The following is a 20,990-nucleotide window of genomic DNA, read 5'->3' as shown; positions in this document are numbered from 1 at the left end:
TGGTAACTCGATGTAAATAGATAACTTTATTCTACTGGGAAAAAAATAACAGTATTAACAAAGATACCAATCATAGATTTTAAATAGACTTTAAATAACACTATATATGTGATGACAGATTTAACAAGGAACTTAGAGCAGAGGTTAAGAAAGTATGTTCTAAAGTCAATCTATTTGAGTTCTTTCCTCAACTGCCCCCGCGTTCTAGCTGTGTGATTTTGGACACAGCTTAGCCTTAGTTTTGTCAGCTATAAAAGGAAGACACTGAAAGTACCTACCTCATAGGGACAGTAACTGGATTAAAACAATAATCCATGTAAAGCACTTGGAACAGTGCCCAGCATATAGTAAGTGCTCAATAAGTGTTATTTTTATTCATCCCACCCAAAACTTCAGGCTCAAAGAACCATAGTAAGCAACTGTCAATGTTTTCTTTCTTTTTTTTTAAAGGTACAGAACTACTCAATCTTTAAGTAATGCTCTCCATTGTCAAAACTCTCACAACTATAGTTATTTCTATTATGTAATGTAAGCCTTGGAAACACGGTAACTCCATTCCCGACTATACTAATGAAACACTGCTCCTATTTGTTCAATAGGACTTGAAAGAAAGAATAAAGGTAATGATTTGTAAAAGGAACATCAAGGATCCTCAATGTGGAAGGTAGCCCGGAAGATGGCCCCCAGTGATCCCCAACTCCTGGTGTTCTCACTATATAATCCTCTTCCCCGTGAGCGTGGGCTGGATTTACAGGCTTACTGCCAAGAATAAAACAGGGCAGTGGTCTATCAATCACTTCCACGACTAGGTTTAGGAAATGACAGACGTGTCAGACGAAGGTGCCATCTCTTTCTTTTCACAAGAGTCAGCTTCCCGAGAGACCCACGTGGTAAAGACCTTGATTGAGGTGAGAAGCGAATCCTCTCCCAAGATGAGCCCTGAGAAGACTGCAGCTCCCGCCCACCCCATGACAACAACTCTGTCCTAGTAAAAGCACCCAGCTAACCTGCACCGAGATTCCTGATGCACAGGAAAGGTGAGATAATAAACATCTGTTGTTTTAAGCCACGAACTTTGGGGTCATCTTGTTATGAAGCAAGAGGTAACTAGTACACTCCATTTTTTCAATCTATAGGTTCACTACGAGAAGTTACAGCACTACTGCCATTATCGGATGGTCACTTAATCTGGCAGCAAGACAAAACCAAAAACGGAACCCGGCTCTTGCTCCTCATCCCAAATATGTGACAATCCTATAACAAACATGTAATAATTGCTCATGTGACTTCAGTGGTCCGTACTTTTCTTTTTAATAGAAGCAGCTTGCTTTAAGCCACCACTGGCTACCACTCTTTTAAGTGTTCTCCCTCAAATATTCTGCGTGGCCGGTTCCTTGTCAACATTCAGGTTTCAACTCAAGTATCCTGCTCGGAGGCCTCTGCCGGCGGGCCATTCTGCAGGAGGCACCAGCCGCCCCCGCCCCCACCTATCCCGCATTCCGGCCCCCCCCCCCCCGGCGGTCGGCGCTGTTTAGTCAGGAGTGCGTGTACTGTCCCTACCCGCCCTAGAACGCTGCCCACCAGACCTGGTCACCACCACTGTGCCTCCTCTTGTCTGGAACACAATAAGGACTCAGTAAGTAACATTTGTGGGCTAAAAAGGAACGGAAAGCGAAAACTCGGGTCCCGAAAAATGATTTGGCCAGGTGCACAGGCCGCGAAGTCCCACCAGGCAAACAAGCCCCTTCTCCAAAGCCGGAGAACTACAGACACGAGCTACAGGAACGGGAACAGAAGTTGGTCCTGGCACGCAAAACCCTGCGCGGAGCACGGGCGGACGGGGGGCGCGAGCTGACCGACCACGGACAGGGGCGGAGGGCGGCCCTGAGATACTTTACCCGAGTCTCCCCCCGGCACCGAGGGGGGCAGCGTGAGGGTGAACACGGCGGCCACGGCGGCGAACACTGCCACGCCGCCGCGGAGGCCCCCGGAGCGCCGCGGCCCCACCCGGGCTGCCCGCCCCCCGGCCGGGCCCCTGCCGTCGCCATGGAGACCCATGGGCCCACGGCGCCCGGGGAAGGAGGCCGCGGCGAGCCCCGAGACTCGGGTGGCAGGGAGCTTCCCGGCGAGAGGCGAGCGCAGCCCGCGCGGCGGCTTCCGGGTCGGACCTCCGCCCCTCCCCGGACCGCACCTTCCTCCGCCGGGCGCGGGGAGAGGACGCGGCCCGCCTGGCACCAGCCGGCAGAGGGTTCGGTAGTAGCGCGCCGCGCGGTGGGATCCACGGGGTGATAATGTGCTTTACAGTCGCCCACCACGAGCAAGAGCCTTCTTTTAAGAAAGCCAGCCTGGGCCCGGGACTGCCGTGTGTACGGCCTCCCCCCCACACACTGACTTGGTCGGGTCTGACAGAAACAGAGCGGGGTCGCAAACCGGGGTGCGCGAGGGCTGCCTCTGCCCCCGCTGGTGTGGGGTGGAACTACACGCGAGGGCCGCGATCGCGAGCCCGAGCCTGCACCATGCAAGAACCCGGGAAAGCGTGCGTACGGTGTGCGCGAAGCAGGCCAATACATCGCCATCAATCGCATGTTTACCACGATTAATTACAAGCCCGTGTGCGAATTATTAAATCGCTGAGTTGTTTTCAGAGAGATTAAAATGCTCTTGTTAGTCTATTTTCTTCCTTATACCCCGAGGAAAACTCAACCGATGAGTTGAGAAACTTGAGTTTCTGTGTTAATACCAATAATTCATATCCTGCTAAAGTTGTCTCCGCTTTAATGAACAGGGTATGACGGTGGAGCTTTGACACAACAGGACAAATGAAACGGAGACACGTACGCTGTACGCCGTTAGCTGCAACGAGGGAAAGAACCGGGACTACTGGACAACCACATAGCACGGCTCTTAGTAAGATTTTTAAATTTACATTTTACATTATTACAGTAATTCTTCTGAAGTGGGAGGGGAGGAGGGCATCCTCTGTGGAATGCATCTCAAAGTACACCGGAGATAATCTAAAACGTGTCACAAGCAATCTGACAGGAACTCAGCGTCTCAGCTGTAGGGTAAAGTACACCTACCTAGATTGGCGCCGGCAATACCTTAGTCTTTCTCAGGTACTTACATAATACTTTCTCAGCCATACTGGGGGTTCCTGAAGGGCAGGGGCCGTGTGGTAGGAAGCTTTTAAAAGGGCTCCCAATGATCCCGGACTGCGGGTATTCATTCCTTTATGTAATCCTTTCCCTGGTGTGGGGCCCAGAGCTATCAGGAGCGCAAGGCATGAGTGATGGATGTCACTTTGCAGATTAGGTTTATAAAAAACTGACTTCCATCGTGCTAACACAGGCTGCTTTCTATTTCTTCTCCAAAAGAGCATGCCAGTGATTCTTGCTGACTGAGCCAAGCATGTCCATTTCATCTTTTGCTCCTGAGCTTTATAAAAAAGTTACGGTTTTATCATGGCAAATTATTTCAAAAAGGCATAATTCTTCGCCGGTGTATGGGTAGTAGAGATCAGTGTTGGAAGTAGGAATTTGGGAGTTCTCATGTAGGGATGAGAAGGATGAGTAAGTTCACCGAGGCTTAGTGTATCGAGAACAAGGTCAAGTATTAGCCCCTATCTTCATTTCGGGAATGGCAGAAGAGGAGGAGAGAACAGTGGTGGAGGGGAATGTGCCCCAAGAAGCCAAGGAAGAAATGATGTCAGTGAAGGATATGTGGTCAGGTTGTCACAGAGCAGGGAAGGACAGTGAAGAGGACCAGATCAAGGTTTTGTGGGGCTTGAGTTTATACAATTTGGAGAATCGTCTAAGCAAAAGAATTCAAAACTGTAGATACAAAATTAGGTACAGGCATTGAAAGGAGCCTGTGCTTCGTGACAGGCCGTGAGACTTAAGCTTCGTTAGCCTCACAGTTAATCCCCTTTGAGGATGAAGCAGGGCCAGTTCTCTGTCTGTGCCCGACTCTGCCTCTCAGGAAGTAAGCTGATGCCTCGCTCCCACCTGGAGCACTGTCTCCTCCAGGCTTCCTGGAAAGGACACTGCTCTGGCTCTCCTTCCACCACTGGCCTCGCTGCCCTGGCTTCGCTTTTGTCAGACCTCCAAATACTAGAGCACGCCAGGGCTTGCTTGTAGACTCATTTTTTCTCTTTCTGCCTCCTTTCCCAAAATCATTGTATTGAAATTTTAAGTAACAACTATAGTCTAATAAATCCCAAAACTACACACTACCATCCTTTCCTTTAAGCGACTGCTTTTAAGAGAAAATAACTGCAATGTGATTTCCCTATTTATATATCTAAACAACATTTCAAACCTGGCAGAATTTGCCTGTCTTATTTTCACCATATACCATGCCTAAAATGGTGACTGGCACAAAATAGTACTTAACATACTTTGGCATAAGGGATGGATCCATGCACGATAAGAGACCACTGGTGTATCTGTTAGGGATTGCATTTAGCTGCTGGTAACAGAGACTCTGCAGCACCGTCTTAACCATGCAGACATTTATTTTCTTATGTAGAGGTCTGAAAGCAGTCAGTCCAATGTTGATTTGGCAACTCTTTCATGTCATTAAGGAAAACACTGTGCTCCTTATATTTCTCTGCCCCATCTTACTCAACTTATGTCCTCAAGGTCATCTCTTGACTCATGACAGATGCTAATGCTCCAGACATTTCATCTGTATTTGAGGAAGAAAGAGAAAGGATGGGAAGCGATGGGAATGTCCCATCCTTTAAAAGAGGGTTATGGAAATGCCATTACACAATTATGCTACATCTCATCGGTCGCAGTTGAGTAACAGGGAACTCCTAGAGGCAAAGGCGGTTGAGAAATGCATCTTTGCAGCTAGATGGCTTTTCAGAATTCTATTACCAAGGAAGAAGGGGAGAATGGATATCGGAATGCAACTAGCAGGTGCTGCTGTAGTTAGATTTGGTGAGTTGGAAGCGTATGATCCTTGAAAGTTCAAGGGGTGAGTTTCAGGAGAGTAGTAGGTATGGAAACCAGGCAGTAGTGGGTAGGAAATGAGGACATGGAAGAAGAGAAAATAGAATACATTTGTAAGAAGTGTGGCGGTGAAGGGAAAGAGAGAAGTAGTATGGGAAGTCATAGGGATTGAAGTGTCAAATGGCTTTTTTTGTAATCCAAGAGAGTATTGGGAGACAGACATAATGAAGTAAAGCTGTACAGGAGGCCAGAGGGGATGGAACCAAGGAAGAAACAAGAGGAAGGATGAAGACAGAAAATACTAGAGTTCAGGAGGGAAATTCAGGGAATGCATGACAGTTGAACTTGACCCTTGGGGACACTAGCGACATATATAAGGAACATGTACATATTATACATGTTCTGGTTCATTCCACAATGGGCTAGAGACAGCTACTGTAATACATACTATAAATTAGAAAAATATTTGTAGTACTTAGGATTCAGCCAGAGAAACAAAATAGTGGGAGATAGATGGGTGCCACAAAATTTATTGCAAGGAATTGTCTCTCGTGTTTGTGGAGGCTGGCTAGGCAAGTATGAAATCCCTAGAGCAGACCATCAGGAAGGGCAGGCTGGAAGTCTTGGGCATGGGGTGAAGCTGCTGTCCACAGGTGGAATTTCTTCTTCATCAGGGAGTCCTCATCTCTGCTCTGAAGGCCTTTCAAATGATTGAATCATGTCTACCCAGATTATTTAGGATAATCTTCCTGTCTTAAAGTCAATTGATCACAGACTTTCATCACAGCTACAAAATATCTTCACGAAATACTGAGATTGGTGTTTGATTGAAAAACTGAAGAATGTAGCCAAGGCAAGGTGACTCATCCAAAGACCATCACAGTATACATAACACAAATTCACAGTCAGGGAACACGTGAATTAGAAATAGAATATCAGATTGAAGGGAAGTAAATATATGAATGTATGGGCATATGGTATACCAAATTTGGCTCTGGGAGTCTTGAAAGCAAAACAAAAGGGAAATAAGATCATTTGTGTGGCCTCTTAGGTCCCCAGGGAAAGCAAAGTCTTCCTGGCATTTATGGCCAGTACCTAGCTTCTATGGATACCTAAGGGAACGGATCCTCAATATAGCAGGGCAGACATGGGCATTCCAGCTTCTCACTACGCCTCCACTGATACCTGCCTAGCTGGGCCGGGCAGGGGGAGGGGCTAGGAACATCTTATTACTATTCCGCTGTGGCTTCTGATGACACCACAGTGAGGAGGAGGCAGGGCAGGGAAGTGGCCTCCTTTTTTGGGCTGCTGGTGAAAATCCTGACTCCCCTTTAGGCTCCGTCTGATATCACCCTATTAAAGAGAGAAAGAGGGGCAGCTCACTACTGCTGGGTAAGGGTGGAAGTCTAGACCCCTTGCATGAACTCCACTGATATCGTGGAGAAGAGGGGCCCCATTACTACCCAGCCAGAATGAAAGTTCTGGCTCCTTCCTCTGCCTTCTCCAACATCACCCTGGTGGGTATTTGGGGGCACCCGGAGAGCATGGAAGTTTAGGTCGTTACTCAGCCTTTGCTAGAATGGGTAGGGGCTGGGGGCACAGTTTTTTCTTCGGTTTTTGGCTGTAGTAGAGATGTTACTTTCTTAATGTGTCTGTCCTGATGCTTTCCCCATCCTTTGACCAGAGAAAGCATGCTTTTGTTGGGGCTTTTTGGTCTATGCCCATTGGTGTCTCTGGGTTGTCAGCTTCTCTAGCATCCAGTCTAGGACCCATGAGGCAAAAAGAAAACCCAGGGAACTCACTATCAAGTTGTTGTTAAACTTCTGAGGCTCCTATCTGGTCTGCCTTCTTCTCTCCACCTTTACTCTTCTTGTCATTGTCTTACATATAATGTTTAGTTGTCAGAGCAGGAGGAATAGGGAAAGGTGTCTACTCCATCTTTCCGGAAGCAGGAGTCACTCCCCTTAGTTTTATTCTTTCTGAACATTCACAGCAGCTTCACAGAAATTAATGCACTGAAATCTGCCTTAAAAATTGTCATTTAGAAGTCATTATTACCAGTAAACCCCACTTAAAATAAAGTCAAGTGTGTCTTAATCTTACTAATACCTGTAAAATTTTAGATGTGGGACTTTAGATTAGAAATTAGATACCTGGAATACCAGCCAATAAACCATCTACAGTAGGACGATGCAAGAAGACTCCAACGTCCCTATACAGTGCCTTAGAAAATAATCTTAAACTCTCAAATGTACTAGTAGCCAAAAGAATTCGAAATAAATACCAAAACAAAGTCATTTTCGATCTTTCCACTTGTTAAAGATATTCAATATCTATGGAGTGTTGGTGATGAAGTAATTTGGTATCATGTTTTAGAGGGCAGTTTAGCTACATGTATCAAAAATCTATAAGATATTTATATAATTTGACCTAGAACTGTCAGTGAAAGTATGAAAATGTGTTCAACCTCATTAGTCATCAGAGAAGTGCAAAATGAAACCCCTGCGGGATACCACACACCTACCAGGTTAACAAAAATAAATGTCCAACTATATTTAATGTCAGCAAGTATGTAGAACAATGGAAATGCTAGCAGGAGTGTAAATCGGTACAACCATTTTGGAAAGCACATGTTTTTCTAGGAAAGACAAAGATATGCAGAGCCTGGATCCTAGCAATTCCACACTGTGTTTGTACCTAGAGAAGCCAGACACAGTTACAAAAAATGTACGTAGCATTATTGTTCATAAGAGCCCCCAAATACGAACAATCCCAAGCACCCCTCAACAGTGGAACAGAGAAATAAATCCTGGTATATTTCTACAATAACATGCTACACCACAAAGAGAATGAGCAAACTTACAACCACCACGGAAAAGTATGGATACCTCTCATGAAAAACACCAAGCGAAAGAAACAGTGATAAAATAGTACAGATAGAATGAGTCTAGTTGTTTAAAGTTAAAAGATAGTGAAACTAGGCTAAATTGCTTGGAGATCTATCCATAAAGTTTTAAACTATAAAGAAAATTTAAAAATCATCACTGATGTTGGGCTAATGGTAGTTACCTCGGGGGTCGGGGGACTATGATGGGGAGGGATACCTGTGGGCTTTACTGTGCTGTCTGTGCTTCTGTTCTTGACCTGGGCGGTGGCTACTTGGGTATTTTCTTTATAATTATTCCTTAAACTATCCATCAATGTTTTATGCACTCTCCTATCTATACGTGATGCGTCTCACCATGAAAACACGGGAAGGAAGGGAGACTGTGGAGCAGTTATCGAGCAGACAGTTTTGTAACGAATGCTAAGCAGAATATTTCCCTGAGTTGGCATGTGATAACTCATGATTGTCCCTGCATCTTTTTAGTTTGGTGTAATGTAAGGGATTATAGGGAGGTGTTTTATACTCAAGGAAAATAGATTTCAGCATGAAAGTAAATTTCCTTTCAAAATCCCTTCTGGTGACCTACTATATACTAAACTCACTCCTGAAACCAATTTACTTTCGAACATAAATTTGGTGAATTGTGCTCCAGACCTTTGGCAAAAGCAAATATTTGGTTTTATAGTGTGATGTCTATCAGTAGTCTTCAAAGTTGCAACAAACCAATTTCTTTAAACAAAACTGTAAGATAGCACAGAAAAAAGGAATATTATTTAAAGGCACAAAAGCGACAATTAGATAAGGTACTCTGACAACTCTCAAAATTAGAAGTGGAGGCGAGGATCAGAGTGATGAACCACATCCTCATTCTGTCTGTGTGTCCTACTCATTCATCAGGAGATAGTGTCTTAAATTGATAACAGGTAGCTTTGGAAGCCCATTAGTTAGGGAGGTAGTCATGAGAAGGACCAAAACCAGAAAAGGTTGAAAGTGGTTGCCTCTGAAAAAGGAGACTAGTGGGAGGAGAGAAGCAGGATGGAAGATGCTGCTTTCGTTAGGAGGTGTCCTGTACTATTATACATTTTGCCATGTGCATTGTATTACTTTGATAAAGAACAAGAAAGTATTTGTAAAGGAACAAATGAGAATGCAAAGCAGTCAAAACCACAGCTACTTTGAATTGCAGATTATATGAAGAGCCTGAAATATGGGAGCCATATAAATGTTTGCCCTAAATCAGTTGTTTTCTGTTTGAATTACATTTAAAAAATTCTCTCATTTCACCATTCTACTTTGATTTGCAAATATAATTGTATCCATATTAGAGAAATTAATTTTTTATTAAGTATTTTGAAAATCTTTGTTCCAGTTATCTGCTGTTAACAACTACCCTAGGGGCACTGGGTGGCTCAGTCAGTTGAGCATCCAACTCTTGGTTTCCATTCAGGTCATGATCTCAGGGTCATGAGATCGAATCCCCCTCCCCTCTGGCTCGGCACTCAGTGGGGAGTCTGCTTGCGATCCCCTCCCTCTCCCTCTGCCCCTCCCCCCATTCGCATGTACGTGCACTCTCTCAAATGAATAAATAAATCTTAAAAAAAAAAAAAGCAAAAAAAAAAAAAAACTACCCTAAAATTTACTGGCATATAACAAAGCCATTTATTAAACACAATTTCGTGAGTCAGAAATGTAGACAGGGCTTCGCTATGCGTTTCTCCTGCTCTGTATGGCATGGACTGAGGTCGCTTGGTGGTATTCGGCAGGTAGATGGTCTGCAAGGTCCAAGATGCCTTCATTACGTGTCTGATGCCTGGGTGGGGATGGCAGNAATGCTGGGCTCAGCTGAAACTTTTGCTCTGGGTAGTCACGTGTAGCTTCTCCAGCATTGCAGTCTCATGGTACTTGACCTTATTACTGCTCAAGTTTCCTAAAGAATTATGAGAGGCCAGAACGGAAGCTGCAGGGGTTTTTGTTCTGTTCTGTTTTGTTTCATGTCTCGGCCTCAGAAGACCCAGAATGTCGCTTTTGCTATATTCCGTTGGTCAGACAAGTTACTAAGACCAGCCCAGATTCAAAGGAAGGGAAGTTAGGCTCTACCTATAAAGGGAATAGGAAAGAAATTATAGCCATCTTTAATATTCCCTCCAATAAGACCCTTGGTACAAAAATTAAGAAAATATACGGGGCAAATATTATTTTGTTTTTCTGCCTGACCAAAGAAAACGCATTTTTTTTTAAAGATTTTATTTATTTATTCGACAGAGATAGAGACAGCCAGCGAGAGAGGGAACATAAGCAGGGGGAGTGGGAGAGGAAGAAGCAGGCTCACAGTGGACGAGCCTGATGTGGGGCTCGATCCCATAACGCCAGGATCACGCCCTGAGCCGAAGGCAGACGCTTAACCGCTGTGCCACCCAGGCGCCCCAAGAAAACGCATTTGAGGCAGGATGGTTGGAAAAGTCAAACCATCAACACGATATGCATTTAAGAAAAGAAATGTCTGGCCCCAACACAGAAAAGTCTCATAATAAATATTATGGTACTACTGTTTCAAAATCTGGTAGACTTATACCTGAATAATTCAGCTAGAGTTTTTTAAAAATCTTTTTGTTCTAATTCAGAGTCAGATAATGAAGTTTTTTACATTCAGATGTAAAAGATGTAAAGATGATATTAAAATGTACCTATTAGATTGAATATGAATATTGAATACTAAAACTGTGGATTTATCCCAGTGCCTATCATGGCACCTACATAATAAGTACTCAAAAAGTATTGGATGATTAGCAGTAGAAATGTTGTAGAGAGGATATATAACTTTGCCAATTGTTTTCAGAAGAGATTATATCTAAACCACCCACTCTAAGGAAGATCATTCCTAAACCAGACTTAAGAAGATATAAATCAAATGTGACAAAAGAAATTTAAGAGACATATAACTACGCAGGTAATTTAGAAAGTAATTATAGCACATATGTGACATTAAGCATTTTCATAATAGTTCAGGGAGCAGCTTGTGTTAAATCCTGGCTCTACTAATTATCCTTGTGAACTTGAACAAGTTTCTTAACTTTTATGGTCCTCAGATTACTCATTTAAAAAATTAAAATGACAAAAAAATGAAAAATAAATAAATAAATAAATAAATAGAATGACAGTAGTGCCATCCCCATAAATTTGGTCTGAATAATAAATAAATAATAAAAAGAACAAAACTTGGTTCATTGTGAGCCACAATAAATCTTTGCTATCATTACTATAACATTTGGAAGAAACACTCGAGGATATAATTTTAAAATAGGACAAGTAAAACTTACACTTTTCTACTTCCATTTCAAAGTTAATTTATTAGAAATGAAAATATATTACATCAAAAACCAGGATGTACTGTATGGTGACTAACATAATATAATAAAAAATATTATTATAATAATTAAAAAAAAGAAATGAAAATATATGAAAGAAACCAAGCATTCATTTGCAGCCTAGATGTGATCTGGGAAGATCCTTGCTCCCTGGAGACTTGGTCTACCTTGGATAAACACCTAATTCCATGGTCCAAACCCCTTCCTAATATTTCAGGGTGGGAAGTCTTGCCACCGTGTTCTCTGCCTCTAGCTCTTTGGTCATGCTGCATCAGCCCAACCTCAGCCCTTTTTCCAGTTTCCATGGAAATCCACTCGCGCCAAAGGAGTTGGTTCTAGGAGAATGGGAATACTTTTTCATTCCACCAACAGCCATCACCTCAGCTTCCTACCCGCTCCCCTCCTCATCCCCCTCTCTCCCAAAGCTGCCTTTGCAAACTCCAAGTTCTTCCCCTTTTTTCTGTACAGCATGTTAGGTTGCCCAAACTAGCATACTCAAAGTCATTGAAGGCATTTAGTTAGTAGAACAAAGGACCTTCCATGTGACAGGGTTTACAAGCTCCTAGTCACTGGAATAATGATCTAGTACCTGCCTCTCAGCCTAGTATATTTCTTTCTCTCGGGATTCCTGCATTGATGCTTTCAACATCTAAAGAAAAATTACTGAAGTATAGATATGTAACGTCTTGATGAATTTAACATAGTTGATAAAATGAATTAAATATTTTCATTTATATGTATACAAGTAGTGATTCTATATACAATTACAACTACAATGAGATATCACCTCACACCTGTCAGAATGGCTAAAATTAACAGCACAGGTGTTGGTGAGGTGTGGAGAAAGGGGCACCCTCTTACGCTGTGGGTGGGAATGCAAACTGGTGTAGCCACTCTGGAAAACAGTATGGAGATTCCTCAAAAAGTTAAAAGTAGGGGCGCCTCAGTGGCTTAGCCGATTAAGCATCTGACCCTTGATTTTGGTTCAGGTCATGATCTCAGGGTCATGGGATTGAGCCCCACATCCAGCTCCATGCTCAGCTCAGAGTCTGCTTATCCTTCTCCCTCTGCTCCTCTCCCTACTCTCTCTCTCTTTCTCTCTCCCCCCAACCTCTCTCATAAATAAATAAATAAATAAATAAATAAATAAATAAATAAAATCTTTTTAAAAAAAAGTTAAAAATTGGGGCGCCTGGGTGGCACAGCGGTTAGGCATCTGCCTTCAGCTCAGGGCGTGATCCCAGCGTTATGGTATCGAGCCCCACATCAGGCTCCTCCGCTGTGAGCCTGCTTCTTCCTCTCCCACTGCCCCTGCTTGTGTTCGCTCTCTCGCTGGCTGTCTCTATCTCTGTCGAATAAATAAATAAAATCTTAAAAAAAAAAGTTAAAAATTGAACTACTCTATGATCCAGCAATTGCACTACTAGGTATTTACCCAAAGGGTACAAAAATACTAATTTGAAGGGATACATGCACCCCAATGTCTATAGCAGCATTGTCTACAATAGCCAAATGATGGAAAGAGCCCAAATGTCCGTCAACTGATGAATGGATAAAGAAGATGTGGTATATATAAACAATGGAATATTACTCAGCCACAAAAAGAATGATATCTTGCCATGTGTGACAATGTGGATGGAGCTAGAGAGTATTATGCTAAGCAAAACGAGTCAGTCGGAGAAAGACAAATACCATATGATTTCACTCATATGTGGAATTTAAGAAACAAAACAAATGATCATAGGGGAAAAAACAGAGAGACAAACCATAAAATAGACTCTTAACTATAGAGAACAAACTGATGGTAACCAGAGAGGAGGTGGGGGGGGGGATGGGTTAAATAGGGAATGAGGATTGGGGGCTGTGCTTGTTGTGATGAGCACTCGGTGTTGTATGTAAGTGCTGAATCTCTAAATTGCACACCTGAAACTAATATGACAGTGTATGTTAACTGGAATTTGAATAAAACTTAAAAAATTAAAAAAATAAGTAAAGTCTATTTATCATGGACTATGCAATGGTCTCTGTGAGTGTAGGCAGCGGAGTCCCTGGATGGTGCTCTTGGAGGATCGATAGCCCGAGACCCTATTGGGCAGTCAGGCTGTGACCCTGCTCTTTACTTCTCCCTGACCTGAAATTCTATGGTTAGTCATTCAGTCACACTAAACATGAAAGTTGGGGATGTTGCCTTTAAAAGTGTCGGTTTGCTTGTGATGATCTAATCTTGGAAGTTAGGGAGAAAAAAATGTAAAATAGGTGTCAGACTGAATTTTAATGATTTTCTAAGACTGATACTTTTCCTTCCTGTTAGAAAATAGTAGGACAGTAGTAGTTGGGGTTTAAAAGAAGGCAAGCATGGGCTCAACATGTTTTGAGAGTCAAAAGACAGCTTAGTGTTTCACGACCCATCAGAAGGGTGTCTTGTTAAATTTGTCTACCTAAGTAAGATAAGATGGATCTTCTTTCTTTTGTTTGGACCTTAGGAATAAAAAAGGACGAGCGAGGGAGAAGCCCCTTACCTCTCAGTTAACAGAGCTCAGTGGGAGACTGGCTTTTCTCTGAAGGGTGGGAGCTCCAATAAAGATGAGAGCTTAAGTGCAGTAGGGAGAGGGGGCACTTCTGGAATCTGAACCCCATGGATTCTGGGGCTGGCTTTACATCCTGTTAGATGATGCCCAAGTTCTATCCCTACTGCCTGTCTCTCTAAGATGGGAAAGGTGGGGATGCTGAGAGTTGAATCCTCACCTGGGAAGGATAGTAACAGCAAGTCCAAGTGCAGCCAAAGATCAGCCGAGACGAAGACTACCCGAACACATGAGACTTCTATCAGGCATCAGGAGAAGGAATATGGCAAACTGGGCAGTTAATGCCATTCCTAGTGTTTTATTTTTCCACAAACCCAGTAAAAGGGCTTTGTTTTCTTGTGAGAATACACCATATTGAGTACATCATTTGATTGAATCACGAGATTGGGCTCAGGACGTTTGCAATAAGCTGACTGCAAATGAGTGGAGTCTGGAGAGGCACCATTCATCACATGTTATCATTTGGATTCAAATATACTATGTGAAGGACAAATGAGAGCTTCCTCCCCCGTGCACATGAAAGAAGATGGGTTTGCTAGGTTTCCACCATAGAAAGCAGTGAGGGTAGTACATAAGCATACTTGCTTGTAGAAATGAAGGAACGTTGCAAGAGTAGTCGAAGGGGGGCATGGAGTGAGCAGACAGCACGCACAGATTGCAGGAAGCGGTCATGAACAGTGAGATGGGCCTCTCAGCAGAATGGTCGTCTCGCTGGAGTCCAGGAGCATGTGGTATCTGGCCTACCAGGATCCACGTTCCTTTCAGGACCAGAAGGCAATGGTTAACTCCATGGGCTTTGGTGTTCCTCTGCCTGAGGTCAGTCCCACCATGATCACTTACTAGCTGGACAAGTTGCTTCATTTCTCTTATCTTATTTTTCCTATTTATAAAATGGGAATATTACAAGAATTAAATAAAATAATCTAGGGTAAGTGCTTAGTAGCCAGCCCAACACAGAGTAAAGACTCCAACAAATGTTTGTAACAACATTTTTATTATATTAACAGTAATTATATATTACTAACAGTATTATTATTATTATTCACCTCAAAAATATCAACTGGGGTTCTATCTACTGTGTGCCAGGCTTTGTGCATTGGTAAACAATTATATGTATGGCAGGCATTATGTCTGTCCTCCCAGAGTTCACAGACCTCACTGTTCACAGACCTATAATCCGGCTTTTACAACCCCGTGTGATGTGGGCTCTGACTGGGGACATGCAGGCGATTATAGGATCACATGGGCAGCTTTAAAGAAGCTGAGACCTGAAGTGGAGAAAGAGTTTGGAGTTTGCCACATAAGAGCTGTCTGGGGGAAGTAGTGAACGGGGTGTGTGCAAACCCCTGGAGTTGAAGAGGACATGGTGTATTCAAGGAAACAGATCTGTGGACCTAGAGTGCAGAGCACAGGGTAGGCTGTAAAGGGTGAACCTAGGTAGATTGGGGGTGGGTAAGCTATTTCATGTGGAGATGGTAACCCAAGTGAACCAGAGAGGAATTTTAATTTACACCATAAGGGTACATTGACTTTATTTCAATAAATCAAACCATCTATTTTGAGTCTCTATTCCACTTGGTTTTCAGGAACTTTTCCCAGTCGTTACAGGGGCTCCTTTCCACTTTATCCAGGTCATATGAGAGTCTTGAGCCTTACACAGCCACAATATTCTGGGCTTAATCTGTACGGTGGCCTCTACTGGTGTGCCCATTGTCCAAGTCCACATTCTCTCTTGAAGGCAGATGTCATCAATGCCAATGCTAAGTTTGGGTCTGTAGAAATATTCCCCTTGGATAGGAAAGAGACATCTCTGTGTGTATGTAGTCCCATCCTAGTTCCCTTTACCTGACTTCAGCATTCTCCATCAGTGCTTAGTCTCAAGTGTTGCTAACAAGTGAACGTGGGTCTCTACCTGCTTGAAAACCTTCAAGAATCTGATCTCTTGTCTCTGGAAATCTCTCTTACCCCTCTAGTTTGACTACTTCTGTGTCTTAAATCCTCAGCTCTTCTGCCCTTCCTCTCCCTGTCTGGGACAAGCCAACATTTATGAGCCCAAATGTCACAAATGAAAGCTGAGCCTGGAGTTGTCTTCTTCCTGATAACCTCTCCTTTTAGTTCTCCAACACAGAGTCAAGTGAGCACAGGGATCTAAGTTCCTTCCTGGGATGGAGAAGGAAAAAGTATCCAGAGCAGCAAAAACAAAACTCAAGCTGGTGTCATATTTTATCTGCTCACACATGTAATTCTAAGACCTCTTTCCTAAAAACCTTAGGAAACTGTCAAAGGGTTTTATGGTTTATGCTGTAGAGAGTTCACTCTGGCTGCAGAATGGAGAGGCAGGGAAAGTGGTTAGCAGTAACCAAACTAGGAATCTAGGTGAGAGCAGACAGACTCTCAGTGGTCCTAAGGAGTAATGGTAGTGCAGACAGGGAAAAATGTAATCAAACACGTTATAGTATTTATATTTAAATAAAGCGCTTTCAGATGCCTGGGTAGCTCAGGTCATGCTGGGATTGAGTCCCCTTGTCAGGCTCTTGCTCAGTGGGGAGCCTGCTTTTCCCTCTGCCTGCTGCCCACCCCTCTACCCCCCCTCCACCCCTGCTCGTGCACTGGCTCTCTCTTTCTCCCTCTCTCTCTATGACAAGTAAATAAAATCTTTAAAAAAAATAATAAAGTGCTTTCTCATGCAATACTTAGATTTATCAGCACGTTTCTCATTTTTTCCCCATTATTTCTTCTTTCATTATGCCATTTCCTTCTGGGTTCACCTTTTTTTTTTTTTAATATATTTTTTAGTAGTTTCTGAATCTCTGTAGATCTATGCTTGTCTTTTGTTTCAGCCTGATTCTGAATGATGATTTAGCTAGGTATAGAATTTTAGATTCATCATTTTCCCCTCAGCACTTTTATTACTGTATTTTTCCCCCTGCTATCTACTGCCAAGAAATCCACTATCAATCTAATTATCATTCTTTTACCTATTTTGCCTTTTTTTTCCCTTGGCAGGTTTTGGGATTTTTTTCCTTCACCTTTATTGTTTTTAAATTTTCTGTGCTATATCTGGGCATAGAATTTTCTACATAGAACTTTCTTATTCTGCTTGGTATTCACTTGTTCTTTTGGTTTTGGAAAATTACTAGCTATTATATTTTCAAAGATTGCTTCTCTATTATGTTGTCTTTCCTTTTTTTCTGGAACTCCAGTTGGATTTCTTGTTTCTGCATCTCTTTCATATTCTCCATTTCTTACCTCTCTGAGTTACATTTTGAGAGATTTACTTAATTCTTTCTTCCAATTTACTAAATATCTCTCCAGTTATAAATAGGCTACTAGCAAGCTCATCTAATGAATTTTTTAACAGTATATATCATCAACTGTATTTTTTCACTTCTTGATTTCTAATTACTTACTCTTTATTGTCCTATGCCTATTTCATAATTATAAGCTTTTCTCTCATAACTTCCAGTTTTTGTTTTATGCTTGCTATTTTCTTCTTAATGTCCTGAGACTTGTTCTATTGTATTTATTTCCTTGGATGTGGATTCTGCCATTTCTTAGATCTGTTGACTTTATTAGACCCTCATTGGTCTTGAGATCATTGTTTGCATGTGTATTCTATTGTGAGTTTTTCCTCATATATATTCAAAGACTATATCATAGTTGCTTCCCCTTTAACATGGAAGGATCCACAGCTTCAAATTAGGGCATAATAGCTTAGCTTGGGGTTCTACCGTAAGTGACACTGGTGGCAAGTCTTTAGTTCTGATCTTATTTTGTGATTCATCATTCATCCCTAGCACGTTGTTAATTTTCTTCTCTTCCTTTCTCTCTCCCTCCCTCCCTTCCTTCTTTCCTTTTTTCCTTACTTTTTATAATGAAAATATTCTTTTTTTTAAAAAAAGTTTTACTTATTTATTTTGCAAAGAGAGAGAGAGAGTGAGCACGAGTGGGAGGACAGAGGGAGAGGGAGGGAGAGAATCTCAAGCAGACTCTGTGCTGAGTGTGGAACCTGGCATGGAGCTCAGTCCCACGACCCTGAGATCACGACCCAAGCGAAAACCAAGAGTCAAACACCTAACCCACTGCACCACCCAGGTGCCCCTATAATGGAAATTTTCAAACATACGCAGAACTATGGAGAATAATATAATGAATCTCTAGAACCCATCACCCCGCTTCAGCACTTAACAATATATGGCTAATCTTGTTTCACCAATAACTCTCCCCTACTTTTTGCCTCACTGGATTATTTTAAAGAAAATTCCGGACATTATATCATTTCATCCATAAACGTTTCACTATGTTCCTCTCAGAGATATGGTTTCTTTTTAAAAAACAAAAACAAAAACAACTATATTACCATTATAACATCTAAAATTTAACAATAATTTCTTAATATTATCAACTATCCTATTAGTATTAAATTTCCATGATTATCTCATAAAATTTTTTAATGACAGATTGGTTTGAATGAGGTTCATATAGGGTCCAGACATTGCCTTTGGCTCATATGTTTCTTAAGTCTCCTTTAACTATAACATTTCTGCCTTCAGAGTGTGGGGAATTCTACAGGACAAGAGAAGAAACTGGATTATTTATCCTGTAGGATTTCCCACATTCTGGATTTTATTATTGCCTCCATGTGACATCACTTAACAATTATGCACCCGTCATCCATTGCTTCAATAATGCTGTGTAAGAAAACCCTGCAAAACCTCAACGGCATACAACAGTAAGGGTTTATGTTTGCCCATGGGGAAGTCAGCGTGGTGACTGCTGATCTTGACTGAATTTGCTCACAGGTCTGAGGATCTGCTGGCTGCTAACTGGTCTAGGATGGCCTTGGCTGGGAGGGCCAGTGTGACATAAGAGTCTTCTGTGTGTCTCCCATCTTCCATCAGTTAGCACAGTCATATCCTTCTCAAGGTAGTGGCAGAAGAGCAGAGAGGCCACGTGGGGTTAAAGACACAGAAGTCAGGAAGGAAGGCCTTATAAGAGGAAGCTCTTAGAAGGTGGCTGAGTCCTGGGGGAACTGGGCAAGTAGACAAGGTGGGAAGATCGAGTCTCGGATAGAGAATAAGACAGAGTGTGGCTGAAATTAGACCACAAGATAAAGGAGTAGTCACAGTGTACAAACAAGAGCCCAGATTCCGGCTTTTTGTTAAATATTTATTCAGTTCTTACCGTATGCTAGGCACTTCAGCAAATGCAGCACATAAATTTTAGAGTGGTGGCTGAGGCTGTGGATTTTGAGCTTCCCTGCCCGGGTTTGGACTGCCCCCCACCAGTGAAATGTATGAATGTGTATTCAATGCTTATCACACTGCCTGCTGTGTAATAAACACTAAAAAAATGTTAGCTGTGCTGCATGATCTCATTTTACATTCCCAGCAACCTGTGAGCTAGAAACCATTTGTATACCCATTTTACAGATAGGAAAGGGGGTTATGGAGAGGTTTGGTACCTTGCCCACATCACACAACCAGCAAGTGGTGGAGCAAGAGTTCACACTCCTACATTTCATGTCAGGGCCCCCACTTTAACCACAATGGGCAACTATCTTGTCTGTACCCTTTTATTTGACACTGAATCCTTGAGTTAATTTTTGAAGTGCCTTTATCTTGGGCTAGGGTTGGCCCTGGAACTTGGGTGTGTGGATGCGTGAGGGGTGGGGGTGGGGTGAGAGGGGCTGGGTTCATCCTGATAGGTGACTTCACCCATGGGGATTAGTCAGCTGCGGGACAGGAACCCAAGCAGCAGGGACAGTGTGGGGCTCCCAGTGGAGGAGGAACCCAAGGACATAGGAGGAACCAGAGGTGTGTGTTTAAGGCCGCAGATGCAAAGGAGTGTGTCATGAAATCCCAGAGCAGGGAGCAGGACCGTAATGGAGGAAACTAGGTGAAATTGAGAGACATCTTTTTAAGCAGAGTGAGAAAAGAGGCGGGTTAAAGAAAGATCAAATGTGGCCAGCTTCCTAACAAGGCATTCCTTAAACTCGCGAATCATCAGAAACATGTGGTAGAACTTTTTAAAAATGTGGACTCCTGAGCCCACCCCTGGAGATTCTAATTGGCAGTTCCAGGTAGAGCCTGGATATCTGCACATTTTCAAAGCTCCCCATATGATCTTGCTGATTAGCGTGCCCTGGGGCTCACTGATCTAAAGTTACAACTCCTTATTTGACTGATAGAGAAGCAGACACCTGGAAGGTTAAGTGTCTCACCTGAGCCACACAGCTGGTTGATGGCAGAACTGGAACTTGGCTTTATATAAAGTCGAATGTTCTTCACAGTATTCTGTTCCTGCCACGATGCTGAAAGGGTAAAATGCTTTAGGGGGAAATACTCCCAAATATAAGTGCATTTGCATTGGTACAAGATTGTCAACTAGTGTTCGTCAAAACTGTAACTGTAATTATGCACAATAAATTCTATTGAATTCTATTTAACAATCTCTCTATAGTTCTTCAGTGTGTGGCTCTAACCCCAGGTGGCATGAGAGAAGCTCATGGGAACTGCAGTGTTTTCAGTTTTGTTTTTTCACTTTTATATCGCAACTTCTCCCCTGGCACATTTAATAAATTTCAGATAAGTAATCGCAATGATTTTTAAAAGCCAACATATTATGTCATGATCGGTGGTGAAAACTCGATATTGTGGTAGGAAAATATTTATTTTTGTGCAATTCTCAGAATGCTCTTTCTCTTTTCAAGTCTGGCAGATCTTAGTTGCTTTGAAATTACAGCTTGTTCGGTAATAGAAACCCAAGAAGGAATAACAGATGACTTCATTTTTAAAGGCAGTTTGGACAAATGTGATCCAGGGAACCACACGCAGATGAGCTGATCAGTGACGCACCCAGCTTGCCCCATTCTCTGCCTGAGGCAGTAGCACCGATTTTCACTTTTGGGGTAGCAGTATGCCACACTAAGCCTAGTTCCCATAGCACCTCTCCTTTATAAAAAAGGAAACTGAGGCCTAGAAAGTTGGAGCAAACTCCCTCGATCACACAATTGACAAGCTGAAGAATTTGGGGAGTGCTCTTTCCATGTACACAAGACCATGCTGCTGCCCCAGTGAGAAGGAGATTGCTGGGTTTCCATTATTCTTTTCTGGCCGAAGATTGTCAACAAGTCATACAAACATGGAGGCCAAAGGAACTTCAAGAGAGCAAGAGAAGAGTCAGGGTCGGCTTGGAG

The 20,990-nt window shown here is 42.6% G+C and overlaps 1 protein-coding gene and 1 long non-coding RNA gene across 10 annotated transcripts in view; one reads left to right on the top strand and one right to left on the bottom strand.

The window, feature by feature from the left end:
* Window positions 1–2,073, bottom strand: part of TMEM260 (transmembrane protein 260) — a 73,035-nt gene extending 70,962 nt beyond the window's left edge. For all 9 annotated transcript variants that reach the window (XR_005837708.1, XR_005837709.1, XR_005837710.1 and 6 more), the window contains exon 1: window positions 1,899–2,073. Coding sequence is in view for 6 of the 9 variants with exons in the window: in XM_040641874.1 (XP_040497808.1) it covers window positions 1,899–2,058 (160 nt within the window). In the remaining 3 variants the exon portion in view is untranslated. The remainder of the gene's footprint in view (window positions 1–1,898) is intronic.
* Window positions 1,520–20,866, top strand: LOC121105236. Its single transcript, XR_005837711.1, has 3 exons — window positions 1,520–1,636; window positions 2,786–2,907; window positions 20,505–20,866. It is a non-coding gene; the product is annotated as an uncharacterized LOC121105236 (long non-coding RNA).
* The last annotated feature ends 124 nt before the right edge of the window (window positions 20,867–20,990 follow it).

Source organism: Ursus maritimus, unplaced genomic scaffold (assembly GCF_017311325.1).
Source record: "Ursus maritimus isolate PB19 unplaced genomic scaffold, ASM1731132v1 scaffold_25, whole genome shotgun sequence".
Lineage (NCBI taxonomy): Eukaryota > Metazoa > Chordata > Mammalia > Carnivora > Ursidae > Ursus > Ursus maritimus.
This window is presented reverse-complemented; position numbering and strand designations above follow the sequence as displayed.